General features: G+C 50.0%; 1 protein-coding gene across 7 annotated transcripts in view; it reads right to left on the reverse strand.

Annotated features, from left to right (window-relative positions):
• Nucleotides 1–24,416, reverse strand: part of MED12 (mediator complex subunit 12) — a 956,599-nt gene that overhangs the window by 602,898 nt on the left and 329,285 nt on the right. For all 7 annotated transcript variants that reach the window (XM_085608424.1, XM_085608427.1, XM_085608421.1 and 4 more), the window contains 2 exons: nt 10,450–10,593; nt 7,981–8,144 (listed from right to left, as the gene is read on the reverse strand). In XM_085608424.1, coding sequence (XP_085464550.1) covers nt 7,981–8,144; nt 10,450–10,593 — 308 coding nt within the window. The remainder of the gene's footprint in view (nt 1–7,980; nt 8,145–10,449; nt 10,594–24,416) is intronic.

Genomic DNA, 24,416 nt, shown 5'->3' on the forward strand with positions numbered 1-24,416 from the left:
TCTGGATAGCAGGAACCCAGTTCACTTCTTTCCAAAATGCATCATTTAAGATGTAAAAAGTGGGGTTGACCATGTTAAAAAGGGGAACTTTCCTACACACACCCCCAGCCCACCCCAAATAAAAGAGAAAGAGACTAACCTTTCCCAAGTGAGTCCTCCTCATCTAAGAGGAAAAACCTGAAAAGCCAATCTGCATTGGCATGATCAGTTCCAGCTGTGTACTCCACTGTGAAGTCCATACCCAATAGGTAGATGGACCACCCCAACAGTTTGGGGTTTTCAGCTTTCATTTGCATAAACCATTTCTGGTCAGTTTGGACAAGGAAGTGAGAATCAAACAAGTATGGTCTCAAATTCTTCAGCGACCAAACCACAGCAAAGGCTCCCCTCTCAATGTTACTCCAACACTGCTCTCGGGAGTAACTTTCTGCTAATGAAAGCAACAGGCTGGTCCGGGCCATCATTGTTGGTCTGGGATAGGACCGCTCCTATCCCATGTTAAGAGGCATCTGTCTGCACTATGAAATGCTTAGAATAATATGGACCTTTTAGACTGAAATGCTGAGCAAATTGCTTCCTTTGGAGTGTCAAAAGCCTTTTGACAGCTCACTGTCCAGTTTACTTTCTTTGGCATGTTTTTGGAAGTCAATTCTGTTAGGGGTTTCACAATGGACTCATACCCCTTCACAAACCTCCTGTAGTACTCAGTCAAGCCAAGGAGTGCCCTGACTTGAGTCTGGGCGGTTGGAGCTACCAAGTCCAGAATTGTCTGGATTTCGGGTTGGAAGGGTTAAACTTGGCCTCCACAATCAATCAATCAATCAGGGAAACTGTAAACACGCTACTCACCAATGAGGGTCTCAAGGGGGAGAGGGGGTCCACAAGTTGCTTAGCCGAAGAGCCAGGTCTTGAGGGTCTTCCTGAAGACGTTCAAGGTGGTCCAAGTACACAAAAGAGCCCAGCCTCGCCTGGCACTTGCTTGTCTTGATAGTGAGGCCTGCACTTTTCAAAGCCTCAAGGACCTTTCCAAGATGGGGCAATTGATCCTGTTAAGTGGAGCTACAGACAGCAATATTATCTATATAAGCTGCACTAAAAGCTTCCAACTCAGCAAGCACTTTGTTCATCAACCTTTCAAAGGTTGCAGGGGTATTCTTTAGTCCAAATGGCATTACTGTATATTCGTAATGTTCATCTGGGGTGGAGAATGCAGACTTTTCTTTTTATCCAGGGGTCAGACCAATTTCCAGTACCCTGAGAATAAATCAAAAGTACTGAGAAACTTGGCTGTCCCTAGCCTGTCAATGCGTTCATCTGCCCTTGGGATAGGGTGTGCGTGTGTCTTAGTGACAGCATTTAGACCTCTATAGTCGACACAAAACCTCAGCTCGGGTTTAGCACCCTTGGAATTAGGCTTGGGGACTAAGACCACTGGGCTAGCCCAGGGACTTTCAGAGGGTTCAATTACCCCTAACTCCAGCATCTTGTTGACTTCAGCCCTGATGCATTCCTTCACTTGGTCAGACTGTTTGTAAGTCTTATTTTGACAGGCATACCGTCATCAGTGTCCACATCATGGGTACACCAGCTAGTCTAACCACAGGTGAGGGAAAAGAGCCCAGCATACTGTAGCAGGCCTTGCTTGTGGTCAGGTTGCTGCTAGGAAGAGGGCGTCTGAGAAGACCACTCCATCAACTGGCCCATCTTTAGGACTGTGGGCGAGGAGGTCAGGGAGAGGTGCCCTCTCTTCTTCCTGATCCTCATCAGTGATCATCAGGATGGTCACATCAGCCCTGTCAAGGAAAGGTTTCATGTCCTGGGGCCACAGCCTCTAGTAGTCGCACCTTCTGCCCTGGTTGGAACTCCACCAGTTCAGCCTTTTGAGTATACCAGAGCTTCTGGAGCTCGAGGCTGGCCTCACGGATTCTGGATGTTTTCTCCATATATTCAGCCATCCTTGGATGTAGGCCAAGTATATAGTCTACAGTATCTAGCTTAGGCTCATTCAGAGGTCTCTCCCAGCCCTCCTCCAACAGCCACAATGGTCCCCTCACACGATGACCAATCAGAAGTTCGAAGGAACTAAGGGCCAAACCCTTCTGTGACACTTCTCTGTAGGCGAAAGGACATCCCACCTTCTTCTGAGTTCTTCAGGGAGTCCCACAATCATGCCTTTTATGGCTTTGTTGAATCTCTCAACTAAACCATTGGTTTGTGGATGATATAAGGTTGTGGATTTGTAAGTCACACCACATTAATTCCACATGGCATTTAGGTAGCAAGACATGAAGTTACTACCCCGGTCTGACACCACCTCCTTAGGAAACCCACTCTTGGAAAGATAATCGAGAAGGCTCTGGCAACTGCAAGAGCAGTAACAGTCCTAAGTGGAACAGCTTCAGGGTACCTAGTGGCATTATCCACTACCATCAGTATAAATATGTTCTCTGAGGCTTTTGGATGGTCAATGGGGCCAACAATATCAACCGCTACCCTTTTAAAGAGAAGCCCAACCACTGGAAGAGGAATTAAGGGGGGGCTTTAGGTCGTTGCCTGTCTTGCCACTGGCTTCACAGGTAACAGGAGTTTCAAAACTCCCTCACCTTCTGGGACATCTCTGGCCAGTAGAAGTGGGTGACTAACCTACTCCAAGTGTTGGGCTGACCAAGATACACCGCACCTAAGGTGATGTCATGAGCTAAAGAGAGTAAGAACAATTTGTACTGCTGAGGCACTACCCCTCTCCTTGTGGAACAAGATTTTAGTTGTTTGGCCTCAGTGTACAGGAGTCCTTCCAATAGGTTTGGTGGGAGCCATTGACATCTCCCTTTTCCTGGTTAGAAGCTTGCTGTCTAAGGCTCTCAAAAGTGGGACAGGTCTTCTGTCCCTGGCACATATCTTCACTAGAGGGGTCCCCCTGGGCCTAGAAGCTCTGCCATGTAAAGCCCAAGTTCCTGGGACTCAGTCCCTTTGAAACTGACAGGAGAGGGGAGCTGAACTGGTGTCTTATTTGAGGTTGGCTTCCCAGACTTCTTGCCTTTTTTCTTGGAGGATTGGGCCATTATTCGAGGCTCCAACTCCTCTTTTTCACCCTGGGCTTTGCTTTGTGCTCTGCTTTTCACACACACCCATTCAGGTATAATCGGCATGACTGAATGGGTCTTCAGTTCTACCTCAGCCCAAGCTGAGGACTCCAGATCATTAGCTAGAAGACAGGCAACAGAAATAGTAGAGGATATAACCACTTTCTTTTTGCCACTAACCTCGTCGCATTTTAAGGACACCATTGCCATGGGGTGGACCTTTATTTGACTGTAAGAATTGGCAGCTGGATTGGTCTCTCCAGCCAAGTATTGCCCGGGAGATAGACATTTTTCAGTCACCATGGTATCACCTGCACCTGTATCCCTCAATGCTTCCACCTAACCCCATGCGCATGTGGCTGTTGTCTGTAATTTTCCATGATACTGGGCCAGACAGAAAGGGCAGATACATCCATCCTACCCTCTGAGACTACAGTGGCTTCAGCGTGCTTTCTGGCATGGTCAGGCCAGACCAAGGATCCCATCTGGAGACTCACCACTTTAGCAGGAACACAATGGTAACTTACCAGTAGGAGTAGTTCTGCAGCTTGAAGAGTTTTCTGTCTTCACATGCTGTGCATCATTTCGCCATCTAGTGGTTGGGTCCGGAATAGTCTCTGCTTTCTTTTTTTGCTTTGTTTCTTCTTTCTGTTTTGGGCGTCGTCGACCACCATTTGGTGCCAGGTACGTCCCCTGTGTGACGACAGACGGAGCCCTGTTGGTTGTTGCACATGGTAGCCATCTTTGGATTCTTTTTTCCTGTTTGTGCTTTAGTGTATAATCCTTTAGATGGTTCTTACATATATATATGGGCTCGCTCTTTTCGGTGGAAGGGAGCATGGTTTTGGATATGTTTTGTGCAGCCACAGCGCAATTGAAGCACCCATCCCAGAAGCAGTTCGGCGATGTGTGTGGCATTCTTTTGGTGTACCTTACGGACTGGGTAATCGCCGAACCGCCGTAGCTCACAGTAAAAACCTACCAAGCAATTGGCCCGTGACTGCACGAAGGTACATTACTTACCAAGGTGGTGTTTCCAGGTTCTAGGTGTGAGTACTACAGCGGGATGAGGGTCCAGGACAGCCGCTTTTCTTCCGCAATAACACCCAGGCATGGGATGAGAGGAAGCAGTCACCGCCCACTTGGGGAGTATGAACGCTGGCCACTGCTTCACAGAGACTCGGAGTGCCGGGGCTCAGGACACTCTCCCATTGGCTGTTTCAGAGTGCCTCAACCAATCGCAATGGGGCACACTGTTTTTAAAGTGGACAATATTTTGAACAATTATTTTTATGGCATTTGAGAAAGTCAATAGACGAAACGAGTCATGCCGCACTGTTCAAATAAAGCGTGCTTTCCTGATGTACCCGTGTGGGCTCGCTCTTTTCGGTGGAAGGGAGCATGGTTTTGGATATGTTTTGTGCAGCCACAGCGCAATTGGAGCACCCATCCCAGAAGCAGTTCGGCGATGTGTGTGGCATTCTTTTGGTGTACCTCACGGACTGGGGAATCGCCGAACCGCCGTAGCTCACAGTGAAAACCTACCAAGCAATTGGACCGTGACTGCACGAAGGTACATTACTTACCAAGGTGGTGTTTCCAGGTTCTAGGTGTGAGTACTATGGCGGGATGAGGGTCCAGGACAGCCGCTTTTCTTCCGCAATAACACCCAGGCATGGGATGAGAGGAAGCAGTCACCGCCCACTTGGGGAGTATGAACGCTGGCCACTGCTTCACAGAGACTCGGAGTGCCGGGGCTCAGGACACTCTCCCATTGGCTGTTTCAGAGTGCCTCAACCAATCGCAATGGGGCACACTGTTTTTAAAGTGGACAATATTTTGAACAATTATTTTTATGGCATTTGAGAAAGTCGATAGACGAAACGCGTCATGCCGCACTGTTCAAATAAAGCGTGCTTTCCTGATCATTTTGTTTTGCAGCGTGAATCCTGGTCTGGAAACACATGCTGTGCATCAGATTATGTAGCGGTCTCTCCCCTTCTGGGGGTGCTGTGGTGAGAGGAAGATTTTGCGAACAGGTGTTGAAGTACTTTCTGTCCAATTTGCGCTTCCTTATTAATTTGTCACCTTTTTCCTCTTCGAGGCAATCTCCGAAGGGGTCTGCCTCCCTTTTAACCAGTCCGTTGTAGAAGGCTATATCATCTGGTGGTGATGTCTTCGAGAGATAGCAGCAAATTTCCTCTTCCGGGTTTTCGATGTCGAAGCCATTCCATGTGTCCTCGAAATTGTCAGAAATATCCTCCTCTTCGGGAGCGTCTGTGTATTCCTCGGGGTCTTCCTCACGAGGTTCTGGGGTTGGTGGAGACTCGAAAATCTCTTCCTCCACCCCTTCAGCATATTTCGCATCTTCAGCGTCGACGTTTTATTTTTCGGCGGCTGGGATCTTCGGGACTCAAGAAGTAGGTTTTGGAGATGGGCTTTATTAGGTTTAGACCCCCATGGCAAGGTTCTATGCTTTACAGAGGTCCTTAACTTGGGCCAACTTAAGCTTCTTGTAGGGACCCAGGTTGAGTACCTGGCTAGTACCCTCTGACTCAGACATTGTATTAGATCAGATGGGACTGTTTGAGAAAGTTAGAAAAAAAGATCTATCAGTCTATTTTTTTTGAAGTCTAGGATACTTTTTAAAATTCAAATGCAATTGCACTTGGGGACTTAAAGGACCCAACAGTTCACATCAGCAAATTTAGAAAAATTGACAACAATAATTTTTTTACGAATGTCAATTGTGGATTTACTTCTTGGAGTCACCTATTTACTAAGTGGTATCAGCAATGAAAAGTCTTGTATCCCACTGCTGAACCACCAATGTAGGAAGGCGTCTCATTATATAGCGGATCAAAACGAGGTAAAGAGTCCAGGCAACCCTTATTGGCTTACAGGCAACAATAACACTAAATGCTCTCTTCTGTGGTAGTATGGGCCAGCAATTTAGGATTATGAGAGGGTAGTGTTAAGAATTTGTGGTAGTCACAGAGGCAATTGTATTGCATTATAATTGCATTTATAGATCGCTTACTACCCCTGACGAGGCGTCAGTGCTTTTTCGCGAGTAGCATGCTACTCCGGAACCCAAAAAGGATTAGTGGTGAATTAGTATAGTGAAATATTAAATTAATTTTAGCGGTGGCTATGCTAGTCTGTTATTTGGATTGAGAAGGATAGTGGAGGAATAGAAGAGGAAAAGGTTTGCATTTATACAGTGCTTGCTCCCCCTGATGAGGTGTTGAAGCATTTTTCTTTTCAATTTGCCACTGGACAACAGTTGAGTGAATTATTGACAACGTGGTTCCAGCAAATGTAGTCTATAACGCCATTGCCACTGATTTCGGAGGCTGGCTCTCTATATAGTGTACTAAAACAAACAACACTGTGCAGAGAGTCCAGTGGATCCCTTACTGGTACGTAGAGGGTAAACTAGATAATACTAGTGCTCTTTTTGTGGTACTGTGATTGAGCAGTTAGGCATATCAGAGGGTAGTGCAAATCATTATTTATAGTCACAGAGGCAATAAATGAAACACACTCAAGAATAAATCAGAGACCAATTTAGAAAAATAAGCCATATTTGTATGTAAATTTTGATACCAAGAACTTCATTATCAAGTACTATTTTTTAATGAGTCTTTACGTAGCGATGCTTTCCTATGGGGAAAAAAGAGCATATGCTGCGTACAGTTATTTACAGTTTGTTTCTGGGAGTCTCCTTCTGGACTTCGGGTGGTAGGGGGCCACGGTCCAAATTACACCCGCAGTCACTCAATACCTGCCTGGGGCGTCCAGGTGCAGAAGTGCTGGTCAAATTGGTAGTTTTGCGGGCTATGCCAGTGGAAAGAAGGGGGGCCACCTAGACAGACTGCAGAGGGGGACTTGGGGACAAGTCCAGGAGTTTCCAATGGGGTTATAGGGTTACAAGGTTACCGGGAGCAATGGGGCACAGCTCGTTTCAGGTACCCGGGATGGAATGCTGGGGTGCATAGAAGATAGGCTGGCTGGGCTCTATGCGTCCAAGGCTCTTAAGGTTGTTAGTCTCATCGGCTGAGGGGACAGAAAAGGTAGGCAAAATGAGGTCAACTACTGCTCTCAGCTCCTTCCTCCTGATTATATCAACGGGAGGAAGGAGCAGAGCGTAGTAAGTGAGTGAATGAGGACCACACCTTGATGTATGTGTGATTACAGGGGTTCCTGAGCCCTCCCTCCATGGGGCACAGATGACCCAATTTTAGGGTACCTAGGGACCAGAGAACAAAAGGTGGCAACAAAGGCCGGACTGCCTAACAGTGGAATGAACAGTGGTTGTATGTCAAGAGAGGATTCTGTGTCCCATCCTGAGGAAAGCCGTGGACTCTTATGAGCCAACAGGTGGAAACATGTTGACCGTTTGAGTGGTGATGCGCTAGTAGTTCCACTTCTCTCCACACAAGGGGTACCCAATCCAGTATAAAAGTCATATTGGTGTTCTACATTGGTTTTTACCTTATTTCACATATGCATTGTTAGTTAGAAGTACCTCCCTGACTCCAGGGTTAGGCCCAATCCTCATCAAACTGGGTTTTTAAAGCGCAAGGTGAGTCCTGCGATGAAGCATGACACATGGTGGTGCACAAGGACATCCGGTCACTTTTTTTTTTTATTGTGTGTGTCCAGTACTAGGCTGAAGTAACATGAGAACAGTGCATAATGTGCCGATTTAAATCTTTAAAGTTTTTTCGCTCTGGTGGCTTCTTTGTCTGTAACAAAAAGTCGCACCTTCTTACATTAACTATGCCCTCTTCATCACCCTTCTCAGACTTGACTGCTCTGGTTCCCTCACATTGTTCCTCACACATTAAAAATGTTAGCTCAAGTCTCAGCCAGAGGCTAGTGATTGTCTTACCCTTCGAAGACTTGGGCAGTCTGGTCTTGGTTAAGGATAAGACAGGAGTGGTAGTGCCGTAGAACAGCTACAATGCACAGGCAGAGGCTAGTGGTGTAGCTGCCAACCAGATTTGACGATTTTAGGATCAGCTCCGCCTCCACTACGCTTAGCTCACTCAGCAGCTGTAGTCAATCAGGAGAGAGAAAGAACAAACAACTGGTTCAGGAATGAGTCACAGGATCACTCTTCAGAACATGTAATTTTCAAAGAATCACTTCAAATAATACCAAAGTCATCAAGCCCAAATCACACAATCTCCCGTCCCAGTTTAAAGTAACACCCTTACAACAATCTTTTACTGACCTGCCAATAATGTCCCCCAGCAGATGCATACTAATTCCTTAACTCAAAAGCAGATTGACAATTACATCTGTACTTTCCTTAGTGTGCTCATGTTTCGTGGGCACGGAGATATGCTTCTCGTTTTTTATTGCTTCATCTTGAATAATGTTACATCCTCATCCAGTTTATTTTACAAAGCTTGATAGAAGTGTGAAGCAGGAAGAAACATCTTAATAGAAATGTAACCTTAGGCTACAGAGCTCCTCCCATGTCTCTACCTGCTGCCGTTTTTAGTCTATTGTGAATACATAAGGAGGACGAATGCACAGCTCCAAAAGTGCTGGATTATTTTTCATACCATTAACTTGAGATATTGCAGTTAAGTTTTACGCGGCCTCCTTGTTGATGTAAATAATGCTTATTCTTGCATTGCTACTTTTCTTCAATCTTTTGTCTACTATAGTTTTACTGAAATAGGCAATGTTATGGATTCAGAGTGTTTGGTGGGTCTTGAGAATCCACCACTGTAACATTGTTTATGTAAGCTGCCCAGTTACTCTGTGTAAGGGAAGAATAATTAGTGCAATGCCTACATTATGTTTACGAGGCAGTTTACTTTTGGACAGATTATGTGGCTTCTAAATGGACTATGAACAGACAATTTTCACACTTAACTGACACTACTGTTCTACATTTTTAAGACGAAAGAGATGAAATCTCAACATGCTTCTTACAGTTGGAATCATATTCCGCCACATTGCCCACAAACAAAATGAAAAGCTAAGGGGGAAAATAGTCAGACTTCCTTAGACTAGGTCCGGTATAAAACCTTGCAGCCAGATTACAGGAAAAATTAAGGTGCGTCAAAACTACGATCCGCAAGTCATCTCAATGCACTGCAAGAACTTCTCCCTATGGAAAGGGGGATACTTGAAGTCTATCCTATATGCTGTCAATGATATTTTTGATAAAAGCAAAAGTACCTTCAGCGAGACTGCAAATTATTGAGTCTACTACTATGGGAAAACGGTTTAGCTCCAAGAGGTAAAAAGAGGTTTTGAGAGACAGAAAAAAAAAACCGGAAAAAAACCCCACTTCCTAGAGTCACAAAACCACACTCACGGGTCAGAAAACCTACAAATAGTTTTAAAATGTTGGGGTGTGGGCATGGTAGGTTCAACAGAGTACTAGATATGAAGCATGGTAGCTTGGAACATCCTCACGGTAAATAGGGCACACTGACTTTGCATGTGGTATGATCAAAGCCCATGCCCTGTGACTGTATCTTGCAAATATTGTAAGCAGTATGGCTAAAGGTCAAGTCCAGTGTCCGAAAGGCACGGTCACAGGCATATTTGTGCAAATGTTATGCATGGCCTAACAACATGACCACATGGGTATTGCAGGCATGGGGCCTGGGCACTGGATACTGTTATCAGTAAGGCGGGTTGGAAGACGATAGGGCGTTTCCAATGGCCATCGTCGACTCTGGATGCTGCTGGCAGGGCTGTGTACACAGGGCTAGTCTAAAGACTATGCCTTAGAACAGTACTCATGAGCCAAATTAACAAGACATGCTCAGCAGGTAATGACAGCAGTAGAGAAATTAGGCAATTAAAAACAGAAAACTCACCAAAATAAATGTGTTAATAGGAATATTATGTTACTCTAAGAACATTGCAACTTAGATTTATAAAGTATACATTTAGGAGAACACATGAGTTTAAGGAACGTTATGGTCGTGGGTTCACAACAAATAACTTAATTTTACCAGTTGTGGATGCCAGGCAACAATTCCCCCAAAATGCACAGCTCACATACAATTCACAATGCAGTACTCATGATGCTCAGCGATTAAAAGTCCACCCAGGATAACAAGTTCTACTTTAGACTTGTTACACTAGGCCAAGGCACCTAAGCCACAGTTCTACGGTTATCTGTGGTACCAACAATTTAAAAGTCCATACCTGCCAATTACTGAGGAGTAAAATCTGTCTAGAGACCAAAAAATATCTGGCATGCTTCAAGTTATAATGCTATGTTAGCACTTGTATCATTATGCCAGCTTACAATGACCCGTCTCTGGAGTACTGAATCAACTCACAGCCTCGCTTTTGAATAGCAGCGTGAAATCCCTCCTCCTACCTGGATGGCAAAGTCAATAAGACCGCTGATGTTCAAGGAGTATTCCATTAAATCAAAGATGAACTGGATGTGATGCACCAGTGGAAGATGATAGGACATTCCGAGAGCAAAGCTGGTGATCTGCTCCAGGACATTACGAGAAACCTACAAGAAGAGCAGAACACATCAGTCAGCAGGGGGATCAACGAGGTTAATTTCACCTTCAGGAACCACAAAGGTAGTCAGAAGATTTTTGTACACAATCTAGAAGAACACAAAGCATGCACGAGATGTACCATCTGTCCCTTCTGCAAAACAAAGGCATGGAGCAAAGCAGGAGACAACAAACTGAAGTTTGCACCGCTTGAGACAAACTCCATTAGAGAAAAATGAGAAATACATGGGTCAAGGGGATTAGGGGACGAAAGGCTCTTGCTCTCCCTTCTTTACAGCTGTTTGGAACACCTGCAGTCTGTACCACAGGATAACAGATGCTATACGGTTAATACTCTGTGGAGAGGCCCAAAGGAATCCTTCAAAACCCTCTTTAACCTCGTCAGTGCCCATGACGAGATAGTCTCGTCATGGAGCACGGTTGCGCTGTGCCCATGACGAGACTATCTCGTCATGAACCCCACCCACTAGTGCAACACCCGGCACAGGAGGGGGAAAGGGCGTGGCACTGAAGGGGTTAATGGATCACAAATTCACCCAGCCCAGTTCCCAAGTTTAGGTGCCGTGTTTTTCTGACAAGTATGGGTAGATCCCACCATATGCCTAATGATAGCCTGGTAAGGGAGAGAGACAATGAAGGACACCAGAATCACTATAAAGGCCAAGTTTGCTTACTCTTTGGAACATCTCTCTCCAAAAATTGAGTCATTATATGGCAGGCCATATAGCTAGAAGTAGGTTAAAGAGACGTTTACAGACGAAAAGAATCACCCTTGTTGGAAGATTCAAGAACAATGCTTACAAAAGGCTTGCAGGATAGCCCAAGAAGATACCAGATAAAGGTACATGACTCGGACAGCTAACGCTGCCTTGCCTCTAGCAGAAAGAATGTGAATAAACACTAGATAATGAACGCTCCTGGCAAGCGGGTCGGCAAACGGGCGGGAGTTCGGATAGCGCTTCATTCCTAAGAAAACAAAATACCAATAACAAACAAAGAATTTCTTAACAAATGACTGGATCATTATTAGAGGACCCCGCATATCTGGTGGAACACCCACTGTATTTAGGTGATGCCAACCTAATGCCCCAGTAAGGACTAATCAAGAAAAAAAGAGTAATCTAGTGACCAGGAGGTGTTGGAACACTAGTAACTAATAGAAGGAGCTTTTATCCATGTGGAACTTAAGACAAATTTAATACACTGAGAAGTGATAACAGCTAGGTACGGCCTCAGTGATTCCCCCCCTTTTTAAATCCTCGGCTGCATTTAAAAGAAAATGAGCAAGCGGCCCTGATGAAGGTGGACTTAATTGCATCCACTGAAACGTACGTCGGCCATGTTACCTTTCCAGCTGGTGGCAAAATCATGGAAATAAAGGACGATATCTCCCCATGTGTTTATTAATTGCAAAACCACTTTGTAGCTCGAATTCATAGTATGAGTTGTGTAGTGTGTCGTGTGTACGAGTATGTCTGGTATGTAATGATTGTATGAGAGGAGATTGTATAAGCTAAATGGCAGGGGGACAAGTTAAATTTTGATACCTTGTATTTATTGTATCTGTTCCAATTTGTTTCCAAGGAATATAATTATGTTGCACTATTCAAGTTGTATATTGTATAAATGAAAAAAGAAGAGTTTATGGGGTTTGAAACACTTAAAAAAAATACACATGACCCCCTACTCCTTTAATAAACAAATAAAGAAAATAAAAAAAGATTAATAAAAAAGAAAGACAAATAATCAAAAAATATATTTTTCTATTTAAATAAAACAATAATAAACCAATATGAATTGATGTTTTTTTGTATATTGGTAGTGATGTTCCAAAGCCTAGGGATAGCCCAATGGAGCTGTATTTAGCCATCTTTGACTTAAGAGTTGGTCGAGTGGGAGGTGCTTTCGGGTACATAAATTCAAAGTTCGGTTTTCTCTTTTCTCCCAGACCTCCAAATTAAACAATAAAGGGTATCTTTGTTCTTAGAGACACCTCTGGTGTTGTACCATCTACTGCCTTAAGTTTGGACCAGCATAAAGGATGGATATAATATCAGAAGCTAACAAGGAAGTCATTCTTTCTTAACACAATTTAAGGAATATGGAAAGAAAGATCAATAGAGTGAAGAGTTTTGTTAGCAGAGAAAAGTTAATACTTACTTGTTATCCTAGATGCAATCTCTACTGAAGCCATAAGCGTACAAGATAACCACCAGCATGTGGCGGCCCTTGAAATATATATAAATTCCCTGGATTGTTCAGGAGAAGAAAGCGGTCATTATCCCAGTACAAGCCTAACCTTTATAGCCTGAAGAAGCCAAATTTCTTTCTGTGTTTCCAAATGGTTCTATCCAATAACAAAATGTAAAAACTACATAAGGCAACACTGAAGCATTAGGGTTACTGTGCCCAAAAAATGAGAAAAAAACATTAGAAATCCAATATGTGAGATGAAAACATGAATGAAACAAGCACTGGCAAAGCCAATAGGTATCTTCTATGCAAGAGCTATTGACTTCGCAAATGTGTTTTAGCAATGTTGTACATTAGCATGGCTGCTGTTCAGCATGGCTAAAAAATAGTGCTGTAGAGGCTAGTGGCGTGGAGTGTCAGAGTGGAATGGCAAAGAGTGGTGAAGAGTCGTAGATTGGAGAGGCACGGACAGTTTCGTATTGGAGTGGCATAGAGTGGATTGGCATAGTGTGGCACAGAGTGGAGTGGCGTGGCGCAGAGTGGAGTGGCGTGGCGCAGAGTGGAGTGGCGTGGCGCAGAGTGGAGTGGCGTGGCATAGAGTGGAGTGGCGTGGCATAGAGTGGAGTGGCGTGGCATAGAGTGGAGTGGCGTGGCATAGAGTGGAGTGGCGTGGCATAGAGTGGAGTGGCGTGGCATAGAGTGGAGTGGCGTGGCATAGAGTGGAGTGGCGTGGCATAGAGTGGAGTGGCGTGGCATAGAGTGGCGTGGCGTGGCATAGAGTGGCGTGGCGTAGAGTGGCGTGGCGTAGAGTGGCGTGGCGTAGAGTGGCGTGGCGTAGAGTGGAGTGGCGTAGAGTGGCGTGGCGTAGAGTAGAGTGGCGTGGCGTAGAGTGGCGTGGCGTAGAGTGGCGTGGCGTAGAGTGGCGTGGCGTAGAGTGGCGTGGCGTAGAGTGGCGTGGCGCAGAGTGGTGTGGCAGAGTGGTGTGGCAGAGTGGTGTGGCAGAGTGGTGTGGCAGAGTGGTGTGGCAGAGTGGTGTGGCAGAGTGGTGTGGCAGAGTGGTGTGGCAGAGTGGTGTGGCAGAGTGGTGTGGCAGAGTGGTGTGGCAGAGTGGTGTGGCAGAGTGGTGTGGCAGAGTGGTGTGGCAGAGTGGTGTGGCAGAGTGGTGTGGCAGAGTGGTGTGGCAGAGTGGTGTGGCAGAGTGGTGTGGCAGAGTGGAGTGGCAGAGTGGAGTGGCAGAGTGGAGTGGCAGAGTGGAGTGGCAGAGTGGAGTGGCAGAGTGGAGTGGCAGAGTGGAGTGGCAGAGTGGAGTGGCAGAGTGGAGTGGCAGAGTGGAGTGGCAGAGTGGAGTGGCAGAGTGGAGTGGCAGAGTGGAGTGGCAGAGTGGAGTGGCAGAGTGGAGTGGCAGAGTGGAGTGGCAGAGTGGAGTGGCAGAGTGGAGAGGCAGAGTGGAGAGGCAGAGTGGAGTCGCGTAGAGAGGCAGAGAGTGGAGTCGCGTAGAGAGGCAGATGATAGGACATTCCGAGAGCAAAGCTGGTGATCTGCTCCAGGACATTACGAGAAACCTACAAGAAGAGCAGAACACATCAGTCAGCAGGGGGATCAACGAGGTTAATTTCACCTTCAGGAACCACAAAGGTAGTCAGAAGATTTTTGTACACAATCTAGAAGAACACAAAGCATGCACGAGATGTACCATCTGTCCCTTCTGCAAAACAAAGGCATGGAGCAAAGCAGGAGACAACAAACTGAAGTTTGCACCGCTTGAGACAAACTCCATTAGAGAAAAATGAGAAATACATGGGTCAAGGGGATTAGGGGACGAAAGGCTCTTGCTCTCCCTTCTTTACAGCTGTTTGGAACACCTGCAGTCTGTACCACAGGATAACAGATGCTATACGGTTAATACTCTGTGGAGAGGCCCAAAGGAATCCTTCAAAACCCTCTTTAACCTCGTCAGTGCCCATGACGAGATAGTCTCGTCATGGAGCACGGTTGCGCTGTGCCCATGACGAGACTATCTCGTCATGAACCCCACCCACTAGTGCAACACCCGGCACAGGAGGGGGAAAGGGCGTGGCACTGAAGGGGTTAATGGATCACAAATTCACCCAGCCCAGTTCCCAAGTTTAGGTGCCGTGTTTTTCTGACAAGTATGGGTAGATCCCACCATATGCCTAATGATAGCCTGGTAAGGGAGAGAGACAATGAAGGACACCAGAATCACTATAAAGGCCAAGTTTGCTTACTCTTTGGAACATCTCTCTCCAAAAATTGAGTCATTATATGGCAGGCCATATAGCTAGAAGTAGGTTAAAGAGACGTTTACAGACGAAAAGAATCACCCTTGTTGGAAGATTCAAGAACAATGCTTACAAAAGGCTTGCAGGATAGCCCAAGAAGATACCAGATAAAGGTACATGACTCGGACAGCTAACGCTGCCTTGCCTCTAGCAGAAAGAATGTGAATAAACACTAGATAATGAACGCTCCTGGCAAGCGGGTCGGCAAACGGGCGGGAGTTCGGATAGCGCTTCATTCCTAAGAAAACAAAATACCAATAACAAACAAAGAATTTCTTAACAAATGACTGGATCATTATTAGAGGACCCCGCATATCTGGTGGAACACCCACTGTATTTAGGTGATGCCAACCTAATGCCCCAGTAAGGACTAATCAAGAAAAAAAGAGTAATCTAGTGACCAGGAGGTGTTGGAACACTAGTAACTAATAGAAGGAGCTTTTATCCATGTGGAACTTAAGACAAATTTAATACACTGAGAAGTGATAACAGCTAGGTACGGCCTCAGTGATTCCCCCCCTTTTTAAATCCTCGGCTGCATTTAAAAGAAAATGAGCAAGCGGCCCTGATGAAGGTGGACTTAATTGCATCCACTGAAACGTACGTCGGCCATGTTACCTTTCCAGCTGGTGGCAAAATCATGGAAATAAAGGACGATATCTCCCCATGTGTTTATTAATTGCAAAACCACTTTGTAGCTCGAATTCATAGTATGAGTTGTGTAGTGTGTCGTGTGTACGAGTATGTCTGGTATGTAATGATTGTATGAGAGGAGATTGTATAAGCTAAATGGCAGGGGGACAAGTTAAATTTTGATACCTTGTATTTATTGTATCTGTTCCAATTTGTTTCCAAGGAATATAATTATGTTGCACTATTCAAGTTGTATATTGTATAAATGAAAAAAGAAGAGTTTATGGGGTTTGAAACACTTAAAAAAAATACACATGACCCCCTACTCCTTTAATAAACAAATAAAGAAAATAAAAAAAGATTAATAAAAAAGAAAGACAAATAATCAAAAAATATATTTTTCTATTTAAATAAAACAATAATAAACCAATATGAATTGATGTTTTTTTGTATATTGGTAGTGATGTTCCAAAGCCTAGGGATAGCCCAATGGAGCTGTATTTAGCCATCTTTGACTTAAGAGTTGGTCGAGTGGGAGGTGCTTTCGGGTACATAAATTCAAAGTTCGGTTTTCTCTTTTCTCCCAGACCTCCAAATTAAACAATAAAGGGTATCTTTGTTCTTAGAGACACCTCTGGTGTTGTACCATCTACTGCCTTAAGTTTGGACCAGCATAAAGGATGGATATAATATCAGAAGCTAACAAGGAAGTCATTCTTTCTTAACACAATTTAAGGAATATGGAAAGAAAGATCAATAGAGTGAAGAGTTTTGTTAGCAGAGAAAAGTTAATACTTACTTGTTATCCTAGATGCAATCTCTACTGAAGCCATAAGCGTACAAGATAACCACCAGCATGTGGCGGCCCTTGAAATATATATAAATTCCCTGGATTGTTCAGGAGAAGAAAGCGGTCATTATCCCAGTACAAGCCTAACCTTTATAGCCTGAAGAAGCCAAATTTCTTTCTGTGTTTCCAAATGGTTCTATCCAATAACAAAATGTAAAAACTACATAAGGCAACACTGAAGCATTAGGGTTACTGTGCCCAAAAAATGAGAAAAAAACATTAGAAATCCAATATGTGAGATGAAAACATGAATGAAACAAGCACTGGCAAAGCCAATAGGTATCTTCTATGCAAGAGCTATTGACTTCGCAAATGTGTTTTAGCAATGTTGTACATTAGCATGGCTGCTGTTCAGCATGGCTAAAAAATAGTGCTGTAGAGGCTAGTGGCGTGGAGTGTCAGAGTGGAATGGCAAAGAGTGGTGAAGAGTCGTAGATTGGAGAGGCACGGACAGTTTCGTATTGGAGTGGCATAGAGTGGATTGGCATAGTGTGGCACAGAGTGGAGTGGCGTGGCACAGAGTGGAGTGGCGTGGCGTGGCGTAGAGTGGCGTGGCGTGGCGTAGAGTGGAGTGGCGTGGCATAGAGTGGAGTGGCGTGGCATAGAGTGGAGTGGCGTGGCATAGAGTGGAGTGGCGTGGCATAGAGTGGAGTGGCGTGGCATAGAGTGGAGTGGCGTGGCATAGAGTGGAGTGGCGTGGCATAGAGTGGAGTGGCGTGGCATAGAGTGGAGTGGCGTGGCATAGAGTGGAGTGGCGTGGCATAGAGTGGAGTGGCGTGGCATAGAGTGGAGTGGCGTGGCATAGAGTGGAGTGGCGTGGCATAGAGTGGAGTGGCGTGGCATAGAGTGGAGTGGCGTGGCATAGAGTGGCGTGGCGTGGCGTAGAGTGGCGTGGCGTAGAGTGGCGTGGCGTAGAGTGGCGTGGCGTAGAGTGGCGTGGCGTAGAGTGGCGTGGCGTAGAGTGGCGTGGCGTAGAGTGGCGTGGCGTAGAGTGGCGTGGCGTAGAGTGGCGTGGCGTAGAGTGGCGTGGCGTAGAGTGGCGTAGAGTGGCGTGGCGTAGAGTGGCGTGGCAGAGTGGCGTGGCGTAGAGTGGCGTGGCGTAGAGTGGCGTAGAGTGGCGTGGCAGAGTGGCGTGGCAGAGTGGCGTGGCGTAGAGTGGCGTGGCAGAGTGGCGTGGCAGAGTGGAGTGGCAGAGTGGCGTGGCAGAGTGGCGTGGCAGAGTGGCGTGGCAGAGTGGCGTGGCAGAGTGGCGTGGCGTAGAGTGGCGTGGCAGAGTGGAGTGGCAGAGTGGCGTGGCAGAGTGGAGTGGCAGAGTGGCGTGGCAGAGTGGCGTGGCAGAGTGGCGTGGCAGAGTGGCGTGGCAGAGTGGCGTGGCAGAGTGGTGTGGCAGAGTGGCGTGGCAGAGTGGTGTGGCAGAGTGGTGTGGCAGAGTGGTGTGGCAGAGTGGTGTGGCGGAGTGGTGTGGCAGAGTGGAGTGGCGGCGTGGAGAGGCAGAGTGGAGTCGCGTAGAGAGGCAGAGAGTGGAGTCGCGTAGAGAGGCAGAGAGTGGAGTCGCGTAGAGAGGCAGAGAGTGGAGTCGCGTAGAGAGGCAGAGAGTGGAGTCGCGTAGAGAGGCAGAGAGTGGAGTCGCGTAGAGAGGCAGAGAGTGGAGTCGCGTAGAGAGGCAGAGAGTGGAGTCGCGTAGAGAGGCAGAGAGTGGAGTCGCGTAGAGAGGCAGAGAGTGGAGTCGCGTAGAGAGGCAGAGAGTGGAGTCGCGTAGAGAGGCAGAGAGTGGAGTCGCGTAGAGAGGCAGAGAGTGGAGTCGCGTAGAGAGGCAGAGAGTGGAGTCGCGTAGAGAGGCAGAGAGTGGAGTCGCGTAGAGAGGCAGAGAGTGGAGTCGCGTAGAGAGGCAGAGAGTGGAGTCGCGTAGAGAGGCAGAGAGTGGAGTCGCGTAGAGAGGCAGAGAGTGGAGTCGCGTAGAGAGGCAGAGAGTGGAGTCGCGTAGAGAGGCAGAGAGTGGAGTCGCGTAGAGAGGCAGAGAGTGGAGTCGCGTAGAGAGGCAGAGAGTGGAGTCGCGTAGAGAGGCAGAGAGTGGAGTCGCGTAGAGAGGCAGAGAGTGGAGTCGCGTAGAGAGGCAGAGAGTGGAGTCGCGTAGAGAGGCAGAGAGTGGAGTCGCGTAGAGAGGCAGAGAGTGGAGTCGCGTAGAGAGGCAGAGAGTGGAGTCGCGTAGAGAGGCAGAGAGTGGAGTCGCGTAGAGAGGCAGAGAGTGGAGTCGCGTAGAGAGGCAGAGAGTGGAGTCGCGTAGAGAGGCAGAGAGTGGAGTCGCGTAGAGAGGCAGAGAGTGGAGTCGCGTAGAGAGGCAGAGAGTGGAGTCGCGTAGAGAGGCAGAGAGTGGAGTCGCGTAGAGAGGCAGAGAGTGGAGTCGCGTAGAGAGGCAGAGAGTGGAGTCGCCTAGAGAGGCAGAGAGTGGAGTCGCGTAGAGAGGCAGAGAGTGGAGTCGCGTAGAGAGGCAGAGAGTGGAGTCGCCTAGAGAGGCAGAGAGTGGAGTCGCGTAGAGAGGCAGAGAGTGGAGTCGCCTAGAGAGGCAGAGAGTGGAGTCGCCTAGAGAGGCAGAGAGTGGAGTCGCCTAGAGAGGCAGAGAGTGGAGTCGCCTAGAGAGGCAGAGAGTGGAGTCGCCTAGAGAGGCAGAGAGTGGAGTCGCCTAGAGAGGCAGAGAGTGGAGTCGCCTAGAGAGGCAGAGAGTGGAGTCGCCTAGAGAGGCAGAGAGGGGAGTCGCCTAGAGAGGCAGAGAGTGGAGTCGCCTAGAGAGGCAGAGAGGGGAGTCGCCTAGAGAGGCAGAGAGTGGAGTCGCCTAGAGAGGCAGAGAGTGGAGTCGCCTAGAGAGGCAGAGAGGGGAGTCGCCTAGAGAGGCAGAGAGGGGAGTCGCGTAGAGAGGCAGAGAGTGGAGTCGCGTAGAGAGGCAGAGAGGGGAGTCGCGTAGAGAGGCAGAGAGGGGAGTCGCGTAGAGAGGCAGAGAGGGGAGTCGCGTAGAGAGGCAGAGAGGGGAGTCGCGTAGAGAGGCAGAGAGGGGAGTCGCGTAGAGAGGCAGAGAGGGGAGTCGCGTAGAGAGGCAGAGAGGGGAGTCGCGTAGAGAGGCAGAGAGGGGAGTCGCGTAGAGAGGCAGAGAGGGGAGTCGCGTAGAGAGGCAGAGAGGGGAGTCGCGTAGAGAGGCAGAGAGGGGAGTCGCGTAGAGAGGCAGAGAGGGGAGTCGCGTAGAGAGGCAGAGAGGGGAGTCGCGTAGAGAGGCAGAGAGGGGAGTCGCGTAGAGAGGCAGAGAGGGGAGTCGCGTAGAGAGGCAGAGAGGGGAGTCGCGTAGAGAGGCAGAGAGGGGAGTCGCGTAGAGAGGCAGAGAGGGGAGTCGCGTAGAGAGGCAGAGAGGGGAGTCGCGTAGAGAGGCAGAGAGGGGAGTCGCGTAGAGAGGCAGAGAGGGGAGTCGCGTAGAGAGGCAGAGAGGGGAGTCGCGTAGAGAGGCAGAGAGGGGAGTCGCGTAGAGAGGCAGAGAGGGGAGTCGCGTAGAGAGGCAGAGAGGGGAGTCGCGTAGAGAGGCAGAGAGGGGAGTCGCGTAGAGAGGCAGAGAGGGGAGTCGCGTAGAGAGGCAGAGAGGGGAGTCGCGTAGAGAGGCAGAGAGGGGAGTCGCGTAGAGAGGCAGAGAGGGGAGTCGCGTAGAGAGGCAGAGAGGGGAGTCGCGTAGAGAGGCAGAGAGGGGAGTCGCGTAGAGAGGCAGAGAGTGGAGTCGCGTAGAGAGGCAGAGAGTGGGAGTCGCGTAGAGAGGCAGAGAGTGGAGTCGCGTAGAGAGGCAGAGAGTGGAGTCGCGTAGAGAGGCAGAGAGTGGAGTCGCGTAGAGAGGCAGAGAGTGGAGTCGCGTAGAGAGGCAGAGAGTGGAGTCGCGTAGAGAGGCAGAGAGTGGAGTCGCGTAGAGAGGCAGAGAGTGGAGTCGCGTAGAGAGGCAGAGAGTGGAGTCGCGTAGAGAGGCAGAGAGTGGAGTCGCGTAGAGAGGCAGAGAGTGGAGTCGCGTAGAGAGGCAGAGAGTGGAGTCGCGTAGAGAGGCAGAGAGTGGAGTCGCGTAGAGAGGCAGAGAGTGAGTCGCGTAGAGAGGCAGAGAGTGGAGTCGCGTAGAGAGGCAGAGAGTGGAGTCGCGTAGAGAGGCAGAGAGTGGAGTCGCGTAGAGAGGCAGAGAGTGGAGTCGCGTAGAGAGGCAGAGAGTGGAGTCGCGTAGAGAGGCAGAGAGTGGAGTCGCGTAGAGAGGCAGAGAGGGGAGTCGCGTAGAGAGGCAGAGAGGGGAGTCGCGTAGAGAGCAGAGAGTGGAGTCGCGTAGAGAGGCAGAGAGTGGAGTCGCGTAGAGAGGCAGAGAGGGGAGTCGCGTAGAGAGGCAGAGAGGGGAGTCGCGTAGAGAGGCAGAGAGTGGAGTCGCGTAGAGAGGCAGAGAGTGGAGTCGCGTAGAGAGGCAGAGAGGGGAGTCGCGTAGAGAGGCAGAGAGGGGAGTCGCGTAGAGAGGCAGAGAGGGGAGTCGCGTAGAGAGGCAGAGAGGGGAGTCGCGTAGAGAGGCAGAGAGTGGAGTCGCGTAGAGAGGCAGAGAGGGGAGTCGCGTAGAGAGGCAGAGAGGGGAGTCGCGTAGAGAGGCAGAGAGGGGAGTCGCGTAGAGAGGCAGAGAGGGGAGTCGCGTAGAGAGGCAGAGAGGGGAGTCGCGTAGAGAGGCAGAGAGGGGAGTCGCGTAGAGAGGCAGAGAGGGGAGTCGCGTAGAGAGGCAGAGAGGGGAGTCGCGTAGGGCAGAGAGGGGAGTCGCGTAGAGAGGCAGAGAGGGGAGTCGCGTAGAGAGGCAGAGAGGGGAGTCGCGTAGAGAGGCAGAGAGGGGAGTCGCGTAGAGAGGCAGAGAGGGGAGTCGCGTAGAGAGGCAGAGAGGGGAGTCGCGTAGAGAGGCAGAGAGGGGAGTCGCGTAGAGAGGCAGAGAGGGGAGTCGCGTAGAGAGGCAGAGAGGGGAGTCGCGTAGAGAGGCAGAGAGGGGAGTCGCGTAGAGAGGCAGAGAGGGGAGTCGCGTAGAGAGGCAGAGAGGGGAGTCGCGTAGAGAGGCAGAGAGGGGAGTCGCGTAGAGAGGCAGAGAGGGGAGTCGCGTAGAGAGGCAGAGAGGGAGTCGCGTAGAGAGGCAGAGAGGGGAGTCGCGTAGAGAGGCAGAGAGGGGAGTCGCGTAGAGAGGCAGAGAGGGGAGTCGCGTAGAGAGGCAGAGAGGGGAGTCGCGTAGAGAGCAGAGAGGGGAGTCGCGTAGAGAGGCAGAGAGGGGAGTCGCGTAGAGAGGCAGAGAGGGGAGTCGCGTAGAGAGGCAGAGAGGGGAGTCGCGTAGAGAGGCAGAGAGGGGAGTCGCGTAGAGAGGCAGAGAGGGGAGTCGCGTAGAGAGGCAGAGAGGGGAGTCGCGTAGAGAGGCAGAGAGGGGAGTCGCGTAGAGAGGCAGAGAGGGGAGTCGCGTAGAGAGGCAGAGAGGGGAGTCGCGTAGAGAGGCAGAGAGGGGAGTCGCGTAGAGAGGCAGAGAGGGGAGTCGCGTAGAGAGGCAGAGAGGGGAGTCGCGTAGAGAGGCAGAGAGGGGAGTCGCGTAGAGAGGCAGAGAGGGGAGTCGCGTAGAGAGGCAGAGAGGGGAGTCGCGTAGAGAGGCAGAGAGGGGAGTCGCGTAGAGAGGCAGAGAGGGGAGTCGCGTAGAGAGGCAGAGAGGGGAGTCGCGTAGAGAGGCAGAGAGGGGAGTCGCGTAGAGAGGCAGAGAGGGGAGTCGCGTAGAGAGGCAGAGAGGGGAGTCGCGTAGAGAGGCAGAGAGGGGAGTCGCGTAGAGAGGCAGAGAGGGGAGTCGCGTAGAGAGGCAGAGAGGGGAGTCGCGTAGAGAGGCAGAGAGGGGAGTCGCGTAGAGAGGCAGAGAGGGGAGTCGCGTAGAGAGGCAGAGAGTGGAGTCGCGTAGAGAGGCAGAGAGTGGAGTCGCGTAGAGAGGCAGAGAGTGGAGTCGCGTAGAGAGGCAGAGAGTGGAGTCGCGTAGAGAGGCAGAGAGTGGAGTCGCGTAGAGAGGCAGAGAGTGGAGTCGCGTAGAGAGGCAGAGAGTGGAGTCGCGTAGAGAGGCAGAGAGTGGAGTCGCGTAGAGAGGCAGAGAGTGGAGTCGCGTAGAGAGGCAGAGAGGGGAGTCGCGTAGAGAGGCAGAGAGGGGAGTCGCGTAGAGAGGCAGAGAGTGGAGTCGCGTAGAGAGGCAGAGAGTGGAGTCGCGTAGAGAGGCAGAGAGTGGAGTCGCGTAGAGAGGCAGAGAGTGGAGTCGCGTAGAGAGGCAGAGAGTGGAGTCGCGTAGAGAGGCAGAGAGTGGAGTCGCGTAGAGAGGCAGAGAGTGGAGTCGCGTAGAGAGGCAGAGAGTGGAGTCGCGTAGAGAGGCAGAGAGTGGAGTCGCGTAGAGAGGCAGAGAGTGGAGTCGCGTAGAGAGGCAGAGAGTGGAGTCGCGTAGAGAGGCAGAGAGTGGAGTCGCGTAGAGAGGCAGAGAGTGGAGTCGCGTAGAGAGGCAGAGAGTGAGTCGCGTAGAGAGGCAGAGAGTGGAGTCGCGTAGAGAGGCAGAGAGTGGAGTCGCGTAGAGAGGCAGAGAGTGGAGTCGCGTAGAGAGGCAGAGAGTGGAGTCGCGTAGAGAGGCAGAGAGTGGAGTCGCGTAGAGAGGCAGAGAGTGGAGTCGCGTAGAGAGGCAGAGAGTGGAGTCGCGTAGAGAGGCAGAGAGTGGAGTCGCGTAGAGAGGCAGAGAGTGGAGTCGCGTAGAGAGGCAGAGAGTGGAGTCGCGTAGAGAGGCAGAGAGTGGAGTCGCGTAGAGAGGCAGAGAGTGGAGTCGCGTAGAGAGGCAGAGAGTGGAGTCGCGTAGAGAGGCAGAGAGTGGAGTCGCGTAGAGAGGCAGAGAGTGGAGTCGCGTAGAGAGGCAGAGAGTGGAGTCGCGTAGAGAGGCAGAGAGTGGAGTCGCGTAGAGAGGCAGAGAGTGGAGTCGCGTAGAGAGGCAGAGAGTGGAGTCGCGTAGAGAGGCAGAGAGTGGAGTCGCGTAGAGAGGCAGAGAGTGGAGTCGCGTAGAGAGGCAGAGAGTGGAGTCGCGTAGAGAGGCAGAGAGTGGAGTCGCGTAGAGAGGCAGAGAGTGGAGTCGCGTAGAGAGGCAGAGAGTGGAGTCGCGTAGAGAGGCAGAGAGTGGAGTCGCGTAGAGAGGCAGAGAGTGGAGTCGCGTAGAGAGGCAGAGAGTGGAGTCGCGTAGAGAGGCAGAGAGTGGAGTCGCGTAGAGAGGCAGAGAGTGGAGTCGCGTAGAGAGGCAGAGAGTGGAGTCGCGTAGAGAGGCAGAGAGTGGAGTCGCGTAGAGAGGCAGAGAGTGGAGTCGCGTAGAGAGGCAGAGAGTGGAGTCGCGTAGAGAGGCAGAGAGTGGAGTCGCGTAGAGAGGCAGAGAGTGGAGTCGCGTAGAGAGGCAGAGAGTGGAGTCGCGTAGAGAGGCAGAGAGTGGAGTCGCGTAGAGAGGCAGAGAGTGGAGTCGCGTAGAGAGGCAGAGAGTGGAGTCGCGTAGAGAGGCAGAGAGTGGAGTCGCGTAGAGAGGCAGAGAGTGGAGTCGCGTAGAGAGGCAGAGAGTGGAGTCGCGTAGAGAGGCAGAGAGTGGAGTCGCGTAGAGAGGCAGAGAGTGGAGTCGCGTAGAGAGGCAGAGAGTGGAGTCGCGTAGAGAGGCAGAGAGTGGAGTCGCGTAGAGAGGCAGAGAGTGGAGTCGCGTAGAGAGGCAGAGAGTGGAGTCGCGTAGAGAGGCAGAGAGTGGAGTCGCGTAGAGAGGCAGAGAGTGGAGTCGCGTAGAGAGGCAGAG

Source organism: Triturus cristatus, chromosome 5_2 (genome assembly GCF_964204655.1).
Source record: "Triturus cristatus chromosome 5_2, aTriCri1.1, whole genome shotgun sequence".
Classification (NCBI taxonomy): domain Eukaryota; kingdom Metazoa; phylum Chordata; class Amphibia; order Caudata; family Salamandridae; genus Triturus; species Triturus cristatus.